The sequence below is a fragment of the Sarcophilus harrisii genome, chromosome 6 (assembly GCF_902635505.1).
Source record: "Sarcophilus harrisii chromosome 6, mSarHar1.11, whole genome shotgun sequence".
Lineage (NCBI taxonomy): Eukaryota > Metazoa > Chordata > Mammalia > Dasyuromorphia > Dasyuridae > Sarcophilus > Sarcophilus harrisii.
In genome coordinates, this window is record NC_045431.1 from 205856741 (window position 1) to 205874087 (window position 17347).

A 17347-nucleotide genomic window follows, 5' to 3' on the forward strand; every position below is an offset into this window, starting at 1 on the left:
ACATTGAATTCTAATCCCTATATTTATGCACACCTGCATTTTTGATTTCCTTCACAAGCTAAATGTACAATAATTCAGAGTCTGATTCTTTTGTACAGCAAAATAATGTTTTGTCATGTATACTTATTATGTATCTAAGTTATATTTTAATATATTTAACATCTACTGGTCATCCTGCCATTTAGGGGGGGTGGGGGGGTAAGAGGTGAAAAATTGGAACAAGAGGTTTGGCAATTGTTAATGCTGTAAAGTTACACATGTATATATCCTGTAAATAAAAGGCTATTAAAAAAAAAAAATGACCAACAGGATGATTTCAGAAAGGCCTGGAGAGACTTACACGAACTGATGCTGAGTGAAATGAGCAGGACCAGGAGATCATTATATACTTCAACAACAATACTAGATGATGACCAGTTCTGATGGATCAGGCCATCCTCAGCAAACAGATCAACCAAATCATTTCTAATGGAGCAGTAATGAACTGAACTAGCTATACCAGAAAAAGAACTCTGGGAGATGACTAAAACCATTACATTGAATTCCCAATCCCTATATTTATGCACACCTGCATCTTTGATTTCCTTCACAAGCTAATTGTACAATAATTCAGAGTCTGATTCTTTTGTACAGCAAAATAATGTTTTGGTCATGTATACTTATTGTGTATCTAAGTTATATTTTAATATATTTAACATCTACTGGTCATCCTGCCATTTAGGGAGGTGGGGGGTAAGAGTGAAAATTGAACAAGAGGTTTGGCCATTGTTAATGCTGTAAAGTTACCCATGTATATATCCTGTAAATAAAAGGCTATTAAATAAAAAAAAAAAAAATAAGTACTGCATTATATCAATGGAATCCTGAATCTTTGGAAGTAATTAGAATTACTTGGAATTTAGGAGTAATTGTGTTATACTGCCTCAGCTTAATATAAACCATTTTTGCAAGCATACTACCTTCCCATTCAGGATTTTTGTGATTTATTTTTTGATTCTTTTATTATAAGAATTATATAATAGCTGCTCATGTCACTCTCCTACCCAGAAGCTTACTTCTATGGTAAAAGGGAAACTCCTCACCCTAATGTTTAAGAATCTCTGCCATCTGGTTCCCACCTTTCTTTGTAGCCTTGCTTCATATAGCTATCATTTACAGGCTGCATTCCAGCCCAGCTGTACTCCTGGCTAAGTCCCGAACTTGAACTTGATACTCCCTTATCTTTGCCTTTCAAAATTCTTGCCATAAGAATAACTTGCATTTGTTTGGTTTTTTAACATTTGCAAAAGATTTTCCTCATAACAAACTTGGGAAGGTAGGCGGTGTAATTAATTTGTCATATTATTGTTATTATTATCCCCATTTTCAGATGAATTTGGGGATTTGGGGAGATGAAGTGATTTGTCTTTGATCATATCATTAGTAATGTTGGAGCACTTCCAACCCAGAGTCCTCCCTCCAATGAATTCCCTCCCTCCTATGCCTAGAACAGTGCCTTGTATATAGTACGTGCTCAGCAAATGTTTATTGAATTGAATTATAATGGCTTCTAACTATAAGACATATGGCATTTGCTCCTTAAAACAACTCTGGGAAATAAGTGGCATCAATATAATCTCCTTTTGACAGATGAAAAAACTGTACTTTAGAGAAAGTGGGTGATTTGGCACCAAGTCACCCTTCTCGTAAATGATGGAGCCAAATTCATGTCTGGGTTTTTTCCATTAATACTTTGTTGGCCTGATACAAAGAGATATTATATATTCTGAAGAGATTTTTTAACTGGAAAATTTAGGGAGTTCTCATATTTAAACTATATGGCAAAATGTACAGATTTAGTAATGTTTATTTGATGATTTCTATTCAAGGTGCTATTTATATTTAACATCAGTTTTTAACATTTCATATCTACAGAATGATCTAATTGGTCAGAGTTTGTTTGACTACCTACATCCTAAAGATATTGCCAAAGTTAAGGAACAACTGTCTTCTTCAGATACTGCTCCAAGAGAAAGACTAATAGATGCAAAAAGTGAGTAATACTATTTTCATTATTTTATTCCATGCTCTCAGCAGTCTGTGTTTTCATTGGAGTGGGTAGCTCTCCATTGGAGTAGGTTGCAATCTCTTTATGCCTTAGTAGAAAAGATGAGTTAGTGTATCTGAAAAAGAAATCCATCTCTTGGTAGGCAGCCAATGAGATGTGATGAACATCTTGGAGATTACATGGCCTGGTTCTTGGGAAACACACATAGAAGCCCATCCTTAGCCCCAGTCACCACCTTTCCAGTTCGATGTAGGGCTTCCTAGAGTATGTGCTTCACTGGCACAAGCTGTTAAGAACTTAAGGTTGCTTCTAGGCCATGATGAGGCACAAGAGGAAGAAGCTGTTGGAGGAAGACAAATAAAAATCTTGTATTTAGAAAACCCTTGTGAAGACAACGCTTCTCTGGGCTTACAGTAAAGCAGATGGTACAAGTGTTATTGTTCCCATTTTATAGACTAGGAAATGGATAGAAAGTTTGAGTGACTTAGGGATGCCAAGATGTGGCAGAGTCCAGGCTTTGGATTCAGAAGTGTTTGAGGCAGACTGTGATGCCTATCAAATAATGACTCACTCCTCCCACACAGAGCCTTTCTGTAGCAGACTTAGATAAAAGAAGTCATGTTCTTTATAGAATTCCTCCAGATCCTTTCAACTAAGTTAGTATTTACCTTGATATTTCATTACTTAATTGTGATGGTGTACACTGACTGGGAAGACAGTAAAACTATTAGAAAATAAATTGTTGAAGGACATGGAAGTCATTTTAGGATCTGCTGTCTGTGTGCTGTCACTTCATCCAGTAGTTTGAACAAAGGTTGCAATCAATCTCAAATAAGAATATGAGAAGACCCTGGGTATAATTTTACATCTGCTCCCATCTGATATGCTTAATATGCTGTCTACTCTGAAAAATAGGAAATGGACAAAGTTAGACTTCATCTCTATTGCCATTTGTTTAATCAATGAAAAACAGTTACTTTAATGAAGAGGCCAAAAGAGTTTGGAAGGAGGCTCAGCCAACAAACACTCAATCTCCTAGTCAAGCAAAAAAAACCTGGCAGCCAGAGCCAAAAGCAGTTTAGAGTATAGGCTCATTTTAAAAATATTATGGATGAAAGATTATGAGCCATGCTATTTCAAAAAACAATCGAAGGGCGAATAAGCTGTCAGGTATGAAGCTTTTCCAAGTCATATCAACCTGATAAGCTTTAAGAAATTTCAAGGAAAACAACAAATAGTGAGATAGGAAAGCAGTTTGACTTTGCTAAATACATACAAAAGAAGCCTATACAAGAAATAACTTTTAAAGGCATTCAAGAATCTGCTGAAGACATCCCAGAGATGAAGTTCCAAAAGAAAAAATATCCAGTAATAATTATCCCTTTCCCCAAAAAGGGGAATGAAGAAGACCAGCAACTACAAACCCTTATTATAATGCCTACTTTCTTATCTCTCTAAAGCCTTTGAGAAAATCTATACAGTATGAAGATATCCTTTTTTAGAATATGAGAATGATAAGATTTTGGTCAATAATTTTTTGGAAAAATTTGCCCAGATCTTTTGTTTTTATATCAGTCATTTTTTAATATATGCCTCACATAACACACTTTATTATAACAAGGAAAAACATCTAAACATAAACAAGGATATAGTGTTGATACAATGACCCCATCTGAAAACATAATCAACATGTTTTCCTGTTGTTTTTTAAGCAGACCATTTTTTGTGCTTGCAAATACCATAGCAACCTTTTTTTCCCCTTCTAACTTGGGAGAACATTTTTCTTGATAGAGAAAACAAATTTTTTTAAAGGGTTGATTAGTACTGCCTTCATTTCATTGCATGTTATTATCACCTTATCCTCTTCACAATAAGCAGTCATCTTAATATCCCTTTTGATTTTTTTTTAATCTTTTGCTTACCTCCACTTTGGCTTTTTTTGTGACTTGGTAACTTATTGAGAAGGAGGTATCGCTGTGATTTTTATACTCTACTAGTACTTTGGATGGTATTTTGTGCCATCCCTCCTTGCCATCTCTACCCCTTTTGAGACTAAGGATTAATGAAAATCTGTCTTTTATCTTCACATACAAATTCTTTGAGCAGGATAAATGATTTTGGTCAAGTGCTTTAAACTCTAGAATGAAAGCAATTGTATTTTATTTTACTTTGTACTTCCAAAGATTTTTGAGGTAAAGAGAAAATTGAAAAATTAATTTTGCTTCCTTTTTTTATTTCTGACTTTGAATTAGTCATTATGGATACCAAAATTGAAAAGATCACATAAATAAAATGTATTTTCTTTTAATATCTTCATTTTCTATGATTGAGATGACAGATTATAAAGAGAATAATAGAACAATATCACATCTGTAAGGTTTTTTAATACCCAGAAAGGCTTTATTCTCCAGTTATCCTTCCTGATTTCCACTTCTTTTATTTATTTCTACATTATTCAAGTAAATAACGATTTATTTATTTGTTCATTCCTTTGATCGTTTATTTACTTCCACATTGTCCTTGTCACCTGCATTTAAAATCTTCTTTTTACCCTTCTTCTCTTGTCCACAGATCCATTTGTATTCTAGTTCTTTTGATTTTTCCTTTACAAAATCTTTCATACTCATTTCTTCCATTTCATTTTCACTAACACAACCCTGGGTTCAGCTCATCAGCACTTCAAACCTGGACAACTGCAGTAGCCTTCTACTTGACTTACCTGCATCTTACCTTTTCCTCACTCCAGTCCATAAGGCAGATGGTTGATAATTTCCATTATATAAGTTGTTGAAATGGTTTTTAAACTGAATCATGTGGATCTTAAAATATTTCAGTGGTTCCCCTTTGCTTGTAGGCTAAAGTTCAAACTCCTCCTGATTCCTACCTACCTCTTCCTGTCTTATCTCTTACTGCTTCTACCAATTTTCTCCCCTTGTCCTCCAAATAGGCCTTATTATTTCCCCATATTTGGACCTCTTTTTAATTCTGCTGCTGGTCTTCCACTCTTCCTCCTCCCTCCCCCAACCTCTTTATCTGGATTATCAAATTTTCTAGAAAATGCCTTATTCGACCTTTTACAGCACAGAAAATTGAGGTTCAGAGAATGAAAAGAAATTGCCCAAGACCACACAGTAGTGAGGATCTTTTGATTTCCAGGCCCAAGCACTTTTGCCTTAGCACTGAACTCTATGCCAAGATTTATCTCCCTGCTACTCTATTGGGAAGGGGCCTTTCCTTCTGAATAACACTTACCTCCATCAATGAACTGGCAGCTAATATGAGCCAAGTCAGCAAGCATGTAGTCAAGACCTACTCTGCACCAGGCACTGTGCTAAACACAGGGGATACAGAGAAAGGCAGTAACAGCCCCTGCTCTCAAACAGTTCCACGGTCTAATGGGGAAGACTATAGGCAGACAACCATGTATGGATGATGTAGATGGAATAAAGGAAAGAGAATCTCCAAGAGAAGGAGTGGCTTTAGGGCCTGCTTTTAGAAGGTGGCGCCATATTATTAGTTCCTTTTTTTCATGTTTCACTGTCCTTTCTAGAATGTGAGCCCCTTAAGAGCAAAGAGTTATGAATTTTCTTTCTTTGTATTCTCCATATTTCTGAAGATTGTGTTAAGCAAAAATAAGTTATTTAAAAACCAGTTGACAAGAAAACACCCTGCATTTATTCTCAAGTCTTGGCAGTAGGAAAGAATAAGTAATAGGATTCTTGTTTTCAAAAAGTTATGTGTTTTGCCCAAAGTTATTTCTTTGGTCCATCAACAAGCATTTAAATATCTGCTATGTCTCAGGCACTAACTGTGTGAAGTACTGGAAATAACAAAGACAAAAGTGAAATCCTCCCTGAGTGTATGCATGCATGCATTTGTAAAATAAGTAGAAGGTAGTCCGATGTGGTTATTTGTGGGAAGAGTGGAAGAGGACAGGCAGCTGAGAGCATCAGGGAAAGCCTCACTAGAAAAAGGGGCAGTGGCAAAAAGGGAGTGTAGTGCCTGCCATGGGACAGTTGGAACAAAGACACAGATAGGAGAAAAAGTACCAGCTTGGAACCTGCTTGACTGGAGCAGAATGTGTGAAGGCAGAAGTAATGTCACTCAGTCACTCAGTAAGCATGCATTATGTGCAGGCCCTGTGCTAAATACTGAGGATATAGGGTAAGTTGAAGGTAGTCCCCACTCTCAGAGAGATCGGGCTAATGGAGGACTAATGAGGAGTAATGAGATGTCAGACTGAATGGATAATTCTAAAGCCAAATAGAGATGTTTGTATTTGATTTCAAAGTAATAAGGAGCCTGTGGAATTTGTTGAGTAATGGAGTAACATGAGCAGATATTATGCTTTAGGAAAACCAGCTTGGCAGCAACATGTACAGTGGGTTGGAGTGAGGAGAGGCTTCAGTTGAGGTAGAAGCTTCAGTTGTAGTATGTACGAGCCTGAAGTAGGTGGTGACCACATGGGGGAAAGACGGGACAGGTTCTAGAGACATCGTGAAAGGATAAATAAAAGCATTTGTATTTCTTTTGGCTGGGGAGAGGGAGGTAAAGAATAGCCATTACAAAAGCATAGTTATAGAAGAAGGAAAAGTAGAGTAGGATAGCCATACCAAGAGTGTGTGGAAAGGAGTAATCTGTAAAAAGACTAAAAAAAAAAAAAAAATAGAAAAAGGCTTGATTTGGAAGAATTTTAAATGTCAAATTCAGAAGCCCCAATTTTTTATAGTAGATCTTAAATAATTCTTAGCTCATAATAAGGAGGGTGACATGGTCAGGCCTATTCTTAAGGAAAATTACTTTGGTCATTGAAGATGGATTTGGAGTAGTGAGAGACTTGAAGAAGCAATCCAGTTATTGCTGTTGCATTCAATACTGTTGCAGTAGTTTCTAAGAGCTATCCTAAGGATCTGAACTAGGGTGGTAGCTGTGAGATCATTAAACTCATGGGCACAGAGGAGGTCACTAAGTAAAAATAGAGAACAACAGTGGACCTAAGACAGAGCCTTGGAATATACCCATAGGTAGGATAGGTGCTGAGTTATCACGAGAGTAGAGATGAAGCAATCAGGTCTACAATGAACAAAGTCTCAGAGGGGAGAAAATATCCAGAGATTTCAGTGTTAGATGCCATGGAGAGGTGGAAAGGGATGAGAATCAAGAAGAAACCAGACTTGACAGTCAAGGGATCATTGGTGATTTGGCGAGAGCAGTTGCAGTTGAGTGTGAGGTGGGAAGCCAGATTGCAAAGGATTAAAAAGTGAGAGGAGCGTAAGTAGAAGTGACTCCAGAGAGCTTAGAGTTTGTGCCAGTCTTGGTGTGCCCCATTACCTGTTGTTTTGCTCTGTGTTCCTTCCAAACAATAATTCACGGAGGGGCCAATGGATTAGATGGACCTAAGATTCCTTCCCAAGCAGAGATTCTGTGATTCTGTAAATGACGTTTTTCTAGTGGTTACATTCTTATGTATTTCTTTGCAGCTGGACTTCCAGTTAAGACAGATATAACCCCTGGGCCATCAAGATTATGTTCTGGTGCCAGACGTTCATTCTTCTGTAGGATGAAATGTAATAGGCCTTCAGTTAAAGTTGAAGAGAAAGATTTCCCTTCAACCTGTTCAAAGAAAAAAGGTAACATTTGATCAGCTTTTCAGAAATGGTACACAGGGTGGGAATGTTCACTTGGAAATGGAGTGGAATGTGAAGCTTTTTAGGTAGTTTTCCTATCAGCAAAAGACTTATTTTAATGGATCAGTTATCATCAGCCAAATCAGTAGATGGCATGATGACACCCACTACTCTGCTCTTCTTGGGATTCGTGGGTACTTCACGTGACTAGTAAGACGGGAATTGGTGAGGAACGTAGAGAATGGCTCAGAGGTGTTGACCAAGCCCCATAATTATCAGCTTTAAAATGGAGTATCCAAAAGAGCCTCTACTACTACTGTGCTAGACTAGTTTTCAGAGCACATTTCACAAAAAATCACAAAGTGAATTCTTTTTTGTTCCTTATTCATGCAATTCAGCGAGTCTTCCTGCTGGTGGGAATGTCCCCTATTTGTAATGAGGTAAAAGAGCCAGAACCGGAAGCAGTAACAGAACAACTGATGTTTGTTTGGACTTGGGCCAACACAGAGAAAAGGAAATGCTCTTACTGTCTGGGGTTTTTCCTCTTCGGCTCTGTCCTCAGGAGCTTCTATAGAACCAGTCTCTTTGCTCATGAGGCCCTGATGTGCAAGGGCACCTAGGGAAACATAATTCTTTTGATTCTCCTTCCCTGACCCAAATGCTGTAAGGATGACCACTACATAGGCGATTTCTAAGCCCCAAAGGCTGTGTTGACACCAACTGTGGTCTTTGTTCTCTAGCAGACCGAAAAAGCTTCTGCACCATCCATAGCACTGGATATTTAAAAAGCTGGCCACCCACAAAAATGGGCCTGGATGAGGACAATGAACCAGATAATGAAGGCTGTAACCTCAGCTGCCTTGTAGCAATTGGACGGTTACATTCTCATGTCGTTCCACAGCCAGTGAATGGGGAAATCAGGGTGAAATCTACAGAATATGTTTCTCGCCATGCAATTGATGGGAAATTTGTTTTTGTGGACCAGAGGTAAGAACCTCCTTGTAACACTGAAGTAAAAAATGGTGACAGAAAATATGCACTTGGTAAAACTAAGCTAATTCAACCATTTGCCTTTTCCTAAGCATGAGGAAAATTAGGAAAAAAAAAAAAGTTTTATGTAATGCTGATTTTTGATATTCAAAAATGATACTCATCAACAGTCACTAAAAATGCTGATTATTAGATAATTTCTCTGTGTTATTCATAAATACATGTGGACACTTTATTTGATGATTACAGTTAAATGTAGTTTCTGTAGTATTTCCTAGCACACCTCAGAAAAACCCAGCAGCTTGGAACCTTGGAACCAATAAGCATAGCATTGCCTCCTCAGATTTTCCTAGGGTTCTTTATATGGATCTCTTCTTTTTTGCTTCCACTACTCCCTACCTTGTATCCTTGTATTTTATTTATATCTTAGTATATACACTAAGCTCCTTGAGAATAGGGACTTTTTTTTTTTTTTTTTTGGTTTTAGTATCTCCCATACTTGCTCATAATAATGATAATAAATAAAGAATAAATAATGGTAATAAATACCATTCTGAAGTGAAATCTGAGCTAGAAAGGCTCTTAAGAAATTCATCTAATTCAAGCCCTTTACAGAGCAGAAAACTGAGGGCTGATTAGGGAAAGTGACTTGCCCAGAGTCATTTAGGGAGTTAGGGATGGAGCTGACCTTCAACTCAGCTAAACTCCCCTGGCTGCTTCTTTGTAAGCTTTATTAGGCAGCTGCCAAAAAGGGCCTGTAAAATCCAAAATCCTTTGATTTCTTTTCAGTGCTTTTTTCCTTCTCCTACTATATGCTTAGGAAAGTATTCACCTGCAGATTTATGCCACTGAAGACAGCTATTGGATTGATGCAAGAGAAGATTTATATAATTTGTGTTTGAATTTAATGTTAGCAAAGATCTAAAAAAATTGAATCTTTAGACCAATATTTGGACTTTATGAAGATCTGTCTTTTAAACTTGTATGAATATCACTGTAATGTTCTCAAAATATTTTAAATAAATAAAATATTTTAAAGACTTTTCCTTTCCTCCTGTTTATATGCCCTTCGAGAGCTTTTAAAATCTTGCTTAAAGCTGAAGAAAACATTTATGTATGAAGCTATTTGGGGAAAATCAGCATGGCTTTTATTTCTGCAGCATCCTGCTCTCGCATCAGGAGACTCCTATGAAGGGGGGGACATTTCAACCTCTGAACTCACTTTGCCTTTTTCCAAATGTCATTTTTAGGGCAACAGCAATTCTGGCGTATTTACCCCAAGAACTTCTAGGCACTTCGTGTTATGAATACTTTCACCAAGATGACATAGGGCACCTTGCAGAATGTCATAGGCAAGGTAAGCTCTCCATTGTGGACTTAACTCTAGAAACAAACAAAATCAGATCATGTGTTCTCAGGATAAAATGTTTTCTAAGCAGTACAAGGTATTTACTTCGGGAAGCAAGACCCCCAGGCTAGGATCCATTTGCAAGACTGTGTAGCCCTGTACCAGCACTCATCCTTCCCTGAGGCCCTCTCTGGGGCATGGACCCCTGCAATGGGGCATTTGGGAACTTCAGGCTCTGACAGGACCTGCCACACTGGAAAGACTAGGCATGTGATTATTAATAATTATAGCAGTAGCTAGCATGTATGCTGACTGCATTTAGATGCCCAAGTGACACTACAGTGCCAGGCACCCTCTGCTGGGCATTTCATTGGTGTAGTCTCATTTGATCCTCACAACAGTGCTGGGAGAGAGCTGCTGATACTCTCATTTTACAAATGAGGAAGCTGAGGCAGATGGAGGGTAAATGGCTTTCTATATTTAAATCCTACTAAGTGTCTGGGGCTGGATTTGAGTTTAAGACTTGCTCACTGCAGCTTGTCGTTCTGTGGTAGCCCCTGATAATTGTGCCACTCTAATCAGCTTTACCAGGTTCATAGGATTAGAGTTGGCCTCCTGGTGCCATGTTCTCAGTGTCTCATGAAGAGAGTCACTGACTTGACATGAGATGGGATGTGGGAGGCCTGAAGAACCCAGGGGAGACCGTTGCCGCCCTCTGTGAAGCCCCACAGTTCAAATGGTCCAGAATAACTACTGCAGGCCTGCACTGTCCCAGAAAAAAAAAGGCTTACAGAAGCACAGGTTGTCCTTGGACATCATCCAGACTAATCCCCCATTTGGAACAGGAGTCACTGAGCTTGTGAGAGGGGAAAACAGCCTGGCCCAGAATTCTGGTGTGGTTGTGCTGCCCTTGCCCTCCTCCAATGGAGGTAAAGCAGATCACAGGTGTTTAGCTTTGGTAGATTCTGGGAAGTAATCATGGATTTAGGGTTTAATGGAAACACTGTCCTCTAAAGCTGATGAAGGAGCACAGTTCTCCCATGAAGCTTTTACTGCCTTGTGCCATAAACTTAACAAATGACAGTATTCCATACGATCCTTGGTTGCCTTAGTAATCTTTATGGCATTTTGTCTTCATGCCAGGTTGAGGAAACAGCAATGTTCACATTCTCTTTACATTTTCAGTTTTACAGACAAGAGAAAAAATTACAACTAATTGCTATAAATTTAAAATCAAAGATGGTTCTTTCATCACATTGAGAAGTCGTTGGTTCAGTTTCATGAACCCTTGGACAAAGGAGGTAGAATATATTGTCTCAACCAACACCGTCGTATCGTAAGTGTTCCCTTTTTATCAGCTGTGCCCTTTTTTCAGAAAATGAAAATGGTCCTGATTTGACTTTGCTTATTGGGATGGGACCCCAAGATGTCAACCAAACTCATGTGGGAATGAAAAGAAAGGCAGTAGGGAGAGGGAATAAACATTTAGACAGCATCACTTCTTATGTTCCAGGCCCTGTGAAGCAGGTCTCATCTCATGCTCTCCCTTCTCTCTCCCCTCCCTATCCCAATTTGTATAATGCAATAGGAGGTAACTAAATTGGTCTTCATTTAAAGCACAAAGATAAAGATATGTTAAACTGTGTGTGTGTGTTTGTTTTTTTTTAACTTCAGTACAGGTCTATTCTAAAGCTGTAATTTTTTTTTTAAATATTCATGTTGGCACTAACTTTTAGCTGTGTTTCATAAATTTACTAGAGGTAAAATCTATGCAATATAACCTGAAATATTATCTTGAAGATAATAACTAGTGACTTGAAACAGTGGAGTAGATGGAAGCCAGGTATTTTAGTCCTTGCTAACATTAGATTCCATGATTCTGCTACTTCTGGATATTGGACTAAAAAGACCCATAGAGAAAAGCAGCTGAAAGACATATATCACCCATTATAAAGAAACCTATCCTAAAATGTCTTGTTTGCTGACCTGTCAAGGGCCAGAAAGCAGAATCATGGAATATGTTAGTAAGGACTAAAGGCAATTTGGTTCAATTCATACCTAATCTCAGCAGCATCCCTGACAAGTGGTCATCCATCCTGTGCTTGAAGAACTCTAGTAAGGAAGGGGCCATCTCTCACCATCTAAGGCAGCCCACTCTACTGTTGAATAGCTCTGGTAGTCAGGAAGTTTTTCCTTACATCAATCCCTAAATCCATTCTTCTATAACTTCTACCCACTATGCCTACCCTTCTGTGTCAGGCTTAGATTCACTGATTTAAAACTGGAAGGAATATTAGAGGCTTTTCCATCTACTCCTCTCCCCCTCCCCAATTTTATTGATAAACCTTCAGAGACAAAGATGAAGTCCCTTCTCCAGGATCACAGTGGTAGTAAAAGGCAGCCCCAGGATTTAGATAAAGCTCTTTTGCTTGTATCCCTTGGCTCTAATCTCTCTGTACCCACATGGTCCTTGGCACATAGGAGGGCTGCTCTCAAGTTTGCTTTCCTGCCCAGCCTTTAAGCTTCTCTTCTCGGGGCTGCCTAACTTCTCCACTCTTGGCCATCCTGGTCGCCGTACTAAGACATTCTGTAGCTGATTCAATGTACTTCCTAAAAATGTGTTGCCCAGAGATGAACACTGTGCTCTGGCTAGATGGGTTCTGATGCCGGAGGAGGGCTGAAGGCTAAGATTTTATTGGCTTTCTTGGCTCCAGCTCACCCAGCTGTCATGTGGCACTGTTGACTGATTGACTCCACCTCTAGAGCTTCACAAGACCTGCGACCTAACCCGCTTCTTCCTGCATCTCATACTTTTGAAATGGATTTCTTGAACTTCAGGGTAGGACTTTACATTTATCCATATTAAAGTTCATCTTAGTAGGTTCAGCTCCATATCCTAGCATATCAAGAACTTTGGATTCCAATTCCGTCAGACTTATTTGCTCTCCCTCCCAGCTTGGTGTCACCTGCAAATGTCATTAGCATGCCCTCTGTGCCTTTATCCAGGTCATTTATTAAAATGTCAACCAGCAGAGGGCCAAGGTCTCATCCCTGAACACTCCACTCGAGACCTCTTTGGAGCTGACTATTCAACCAGTTTTGATTACATTAGACTTAGACATATCCGTTTCTTGTCTAGCGGCGTAGCATGAAAGACAAGCAAATAAATGCTTTGCCGAAATCTAAGTGAACTATATAGCATGGCCTTGCTCTACTACTTTATGAACCCTGTCACAAATGAAAATTGTTATCTGACATGACCTTGTTTCAGAGCCAGGCAACTTTTTTCATCACTGCTACCCTTTTAGATGTTCATTAATTATCCCCTTGATATCGTTTTTACATTTTGCCAAGAGGAATCGAAGTCAAACTCACTAACCTAGTTTGCCCTTTTGGAAAATGGGAAACTTGCCCATCTTTAGTCCTGTGGCATCTCTTCCAGTCTTCTAGGATCTTTCAAAGAGCATTAACAAGTAGCTCAATAATTCTGCCTGCTGGTGATTTCAGTACACTGAAGTGGGTTCATCCAGGCTTGGGGACTTGACTTCCTGACTGGCATCTAAGTGCACTCTTACTGCCTCAGGGTATTCCTGCTTGGTTGTACCCTTCCTAGAGGTTTGGGAGGAAAAAAAGAAAACAGAACTGAACTAAGAGTGGAGCAGTTCTGTCTTCTGTCACATTAAATTATCTTCTAGGCACCCTGATTAGTGTTCCTCTTCCTTCTTAAATACCATTCTTTTGCCTGATAATTTTTGTTTTGTTTTGTTTTGTTTTTTTAACAGTCAGCTTTGGCCTGAGCTTTAACACTCCTGACATCCTTTTAGGACCATGCCATGCTTTTGTTTACATCATCATCTTGTTAGCAGTCAGTCCATGCTTCTACCCTCTGTACATGTTTTTAAAATCCAGATTGGTCAGTGAGTTTCCTGTGTATCCAGCTCTTACACTAAGCTCTTCTCCTTTTTCTTCATCACTGGAATTATTTCTCTTTGTCTCTTCAGATTTAAGTCCTTGAGCTTCCCATCCCTCCAAGGCTAACTTTGCCTGTAAAATTTAAAACCATGGATATATACTTGTCTTTTTTATGGACCTTTTGAAATTGGGGAGCATGTTACAGTATCTGGGATTTCTTTTCTCTAGTACCAATTCTAAGAGATTGTGGTCAGTTTCCACCAAAATTCCTGTCATTTCTACCTCCATAGCTACTTGTGGGTGAGAATGAAGTCCAGAATAGCAGTTACTCCTTTTTTTGCTTCCTCTGCCTTTTAAAGGTATTAGTAAGGCAAATCCATGATCATTGATTTTGCTAAGATGAAAGACAAAAAATTCTAAACAGGAATGACTCATTTTACTTTATTGCTGGGATGTTCACAGAGCCAACGTACTAGAAAGCGGGGACCCAAGTTTCCCACAGCTCACAGCTTCCCCCCACAGCATGGATAGCATACTGACCTCTGGAGAAGGTAATTACGTACTTTGGGGATATTGAGACTAGTCTCACATCACATTCTCTATTCTAAGGGGAGGGAGGGAGGGAAGCAGGGAAAGGAGACACTTTCATTCTCCTTAAACAGACTAGGAGTATCAAAGGATCCTTATAGCTTAGATTTTTCTGTGGATCCTAGCATCTTTTTTAAGCAATTAAATATAGCTGTTGACCCTAGAAATCTTCTTCACCACTACCATCACCCTCCCACATACAACTATTCATGTCCTTTGTCCTCCACTATGAAATGATGAATTGGGAAGGAAAGAGAGAAGGGATTCAAGCTCTGGTTGGAGATGATGAATTTCTCTATCACCCCCAACAGGACTTGAAGACTATTTACAATCATAGAGGGGCCATTGACCTGTGCCAATAGATGTAACCACCCCAGTGAAACTGTAGATCTTTGAAATCTTGAACTAAAATAGTTTAATACAGGTTCTCAAGTGTTCATTTAAAATGTGTCATAGAACTAGGCCATTTTTATTTGTTGAAGTTAGTTATTCCAAGGGAAAATGCATTTTCCTATTCCTTCCCCTTTCCCTTGAATACTCTCTATTCCTTCCTATCTTTCTTTGTTACAGGTGGGCAGAAGAGGAGCCATCCTACTGTTCCTGGAATTCCAGGTGGAACAAGAGCTGGTGCAGGAAAAATTGGTCGAATGATTGCAGAAGAGATCATGGAGATACATAGGTAGGTGACAGCCTACAATTTGCTTCCCTTAAAATGAAACAGTTGAAGAAATTGGCCCTTAATACAGTGTTACATATCTTAGATATCCCTAAGAAAATTGCAACCATCAAGCATCATGAAAAAGGATTCATTTGGGATGCCTCAGATGCATTTTAGTGTTTAGAACTCATTTAGCTAAGTGCCAGACCTCATTCCATCCCAGGCTTTGGGGTTGCTTTGTTGGGAAGAAGAGTTGGTTCTTGTGATAGAACCCTTCACAGTGTACTATAACCCCTCACTGGGAAGGGAGTTCTGATCTCCAGAATTCATGCAACCCAACCAGACTAGTTCAGAATATTAGGGACCACCATGAAGAAAATTAGTTAGGAGGGGCATGTAACAGTTCTTTAATGAAGTGATTTGATCCTAAATTTAAAATTTAATGCACCAGCTTCAGGAGATAAGCAGTTCGTTATTTAAACTTGCTTCCATGGGAAAGGAAGCTTTAGGAACTTGGAGAATGGAAAGGCTCTCAAATTTTCCTTTTGTGATGAATGTTGGGGTCTAAATATAGGAAGCCCAAATGTAGGTCATTGAGCCACTTGGGCTACAGCAAACAACAAGAGGACAGAGGGTAGAGTCTGGGCTAAGAAGAATTCACCATGAGATTTTAGCAGGGTTCCCTTGAGAAACTGTATAGGCAGCTAAAGGCGTACCGTTTCCTGGTAGTTGTACAGTCCTAGTCATCTCGTTAAGGTGTGTTTTCATAAAAGAAACACAGTGAAATACCCGAGTCTTAGCTGAATTAACAAAATATGGCAAAAAGGAAAGACCACCACCAAGCTCTCAGTACTAAGCTCATAATCACCATGAACTTGGAGGATCTTTTTGGACGAGTCCTTGCTGATGCACACAATGGAGTAATTTTCATGGGGTCTTACTGCCACCCACCCTACCCCTTTCCTCCCCGCTCTTCCCCACACCAGAATGGTGGTTCAGAGCTGAATCTTACAGTGAACAGTGTGGTTTTACAAGCATAATGACTGAATCCGACAACTTACCTCTTTGGCTCTGGTTAAGGAGATCGGGGGAGCGAGAATAGGGGAAGGATAACTTAAAGATTTCTCCAGCCCATCGGACAACAATGGATGAAACCAGCTGACCCTCTGAGCGGATTTGTAGTTGTCACAGCGGTCCAAGTCCAAAGACCAAACCCAAGATGTCTGAAATGCTTTACCATCAGAGGAAGTGTTCTCCAACCAGAGCTTGAATCCCTTCTCTCTTTCTTTCCCAACCTCTCTATGACTTTCCCACTTAAGTCTTCCCTTTCTGTGATAGGATAAGAGGGTCATCACCCTCTAGCTGTGGTTCCAGCCCATTGAACATCACAAGCACGCCTCCCCCCGATGCATCCTCCCCAGGAGGCAAAAAGGTAAGACTTCTGTGGTTTCCACTTCCCTAAACCTGACATCTCAAAGAACAGGATCGTTAGTATGGAACTGAGGTTGCTGAATAATACAAGAAAGGCTTTCTGAGGGGGAAGTACTAGAATTATTTTGATCCTTAGCATTGTAAGACAATGTGTGCGTTTGTGCTCATGTATTTTCATATAGCAGACATTCATACACATGCCTGTATTTGCTTAAAGAAATTGTTGCACATATCCAGACATGGGGTCGTGTATGCATGTTTACAACAGCATGTGCACGTCTGCACCTCTGGGACTCTATATATTCCTGAAAATCAGTTTGGAATGTTGGTTCTTCCTGAGTTTAGCAGGGTGAAATTATGTTCCTGTACTTTGTGGCAAAATTACTAGTTATTCAACTACTTGAAGACAACTACCAGTACTATGCCTATCTCCTCTCGTCTAGTTCCATCTCGTCTTCTCCATGTTAAACAGACCTTCCACTGTCTCCAGGAGGGAACCAAGCTGAAGACTGTGACCCACTCAATCAGCCTTCACCGAGAGCTCTCCTTGAAGAGGTCTCTTCCCATGCCAGCTGCCGGGCCATTTCCCCCCTGTTTTGTAAACTGTTTTCTGAGCATATATCCATTCATCTGTTTGCATATCTGTCCAAGAAAAGGGCTCAAAAACAGCCCAAGAGTATAAATAGCATTTCCAGAGTGTATGTGGGAGTTGGCCACCCACAGCACAAGCCACATGACTAATTTCT

The 17347-nt window shown here is 39.4% G+C and overlaps 1 protein-coding gene across 8 annotated transcripts in view; it reads left to right on the top strand.

Annotated features, from left to right (window-relative positions):
* The window catches only part of ARNTL (aryl hydrocarbon receptor nuclear translocator like), a 101547-nt gene that overhangs the window by 78438 nt on the left and 5762 nt on the right, over positions 1-17347 (top strand). For 7 of the 8 annotated variants that reach the window (XM_031941586.1, XM_031941582.1, XM_031941583.1 and 4 more), the window contains 8 exons: positions 1915-2032; positions 7528-7677; positions 8415-8661; positions 9915-10021; positions 11198-11348; positions 14387-14475; positions 15083-15191; positions 16509-16602. In XM_031941586.1, coding sequence (XP_031797446.1) covers positions 1915-2032; positions 7528-7677; positions 8415-8661; positions 9915-10021; positions 11198-11348; positions 14387-14475; positions 15083-15191; positions 16509-16602 — 1065 coding nt within the window. The remainder of the gene's footprint in view (positions 1-1914; positions 2033-7527; positions 7678-8414; positions 8662-9914; positions 10022-11197; positions 11349-14386; positions 14476-15082; positions 15192-16508; positions 16603-17347) is intronic. The other variant, XM_031941585.1, reaches the window with a different exon arrangement.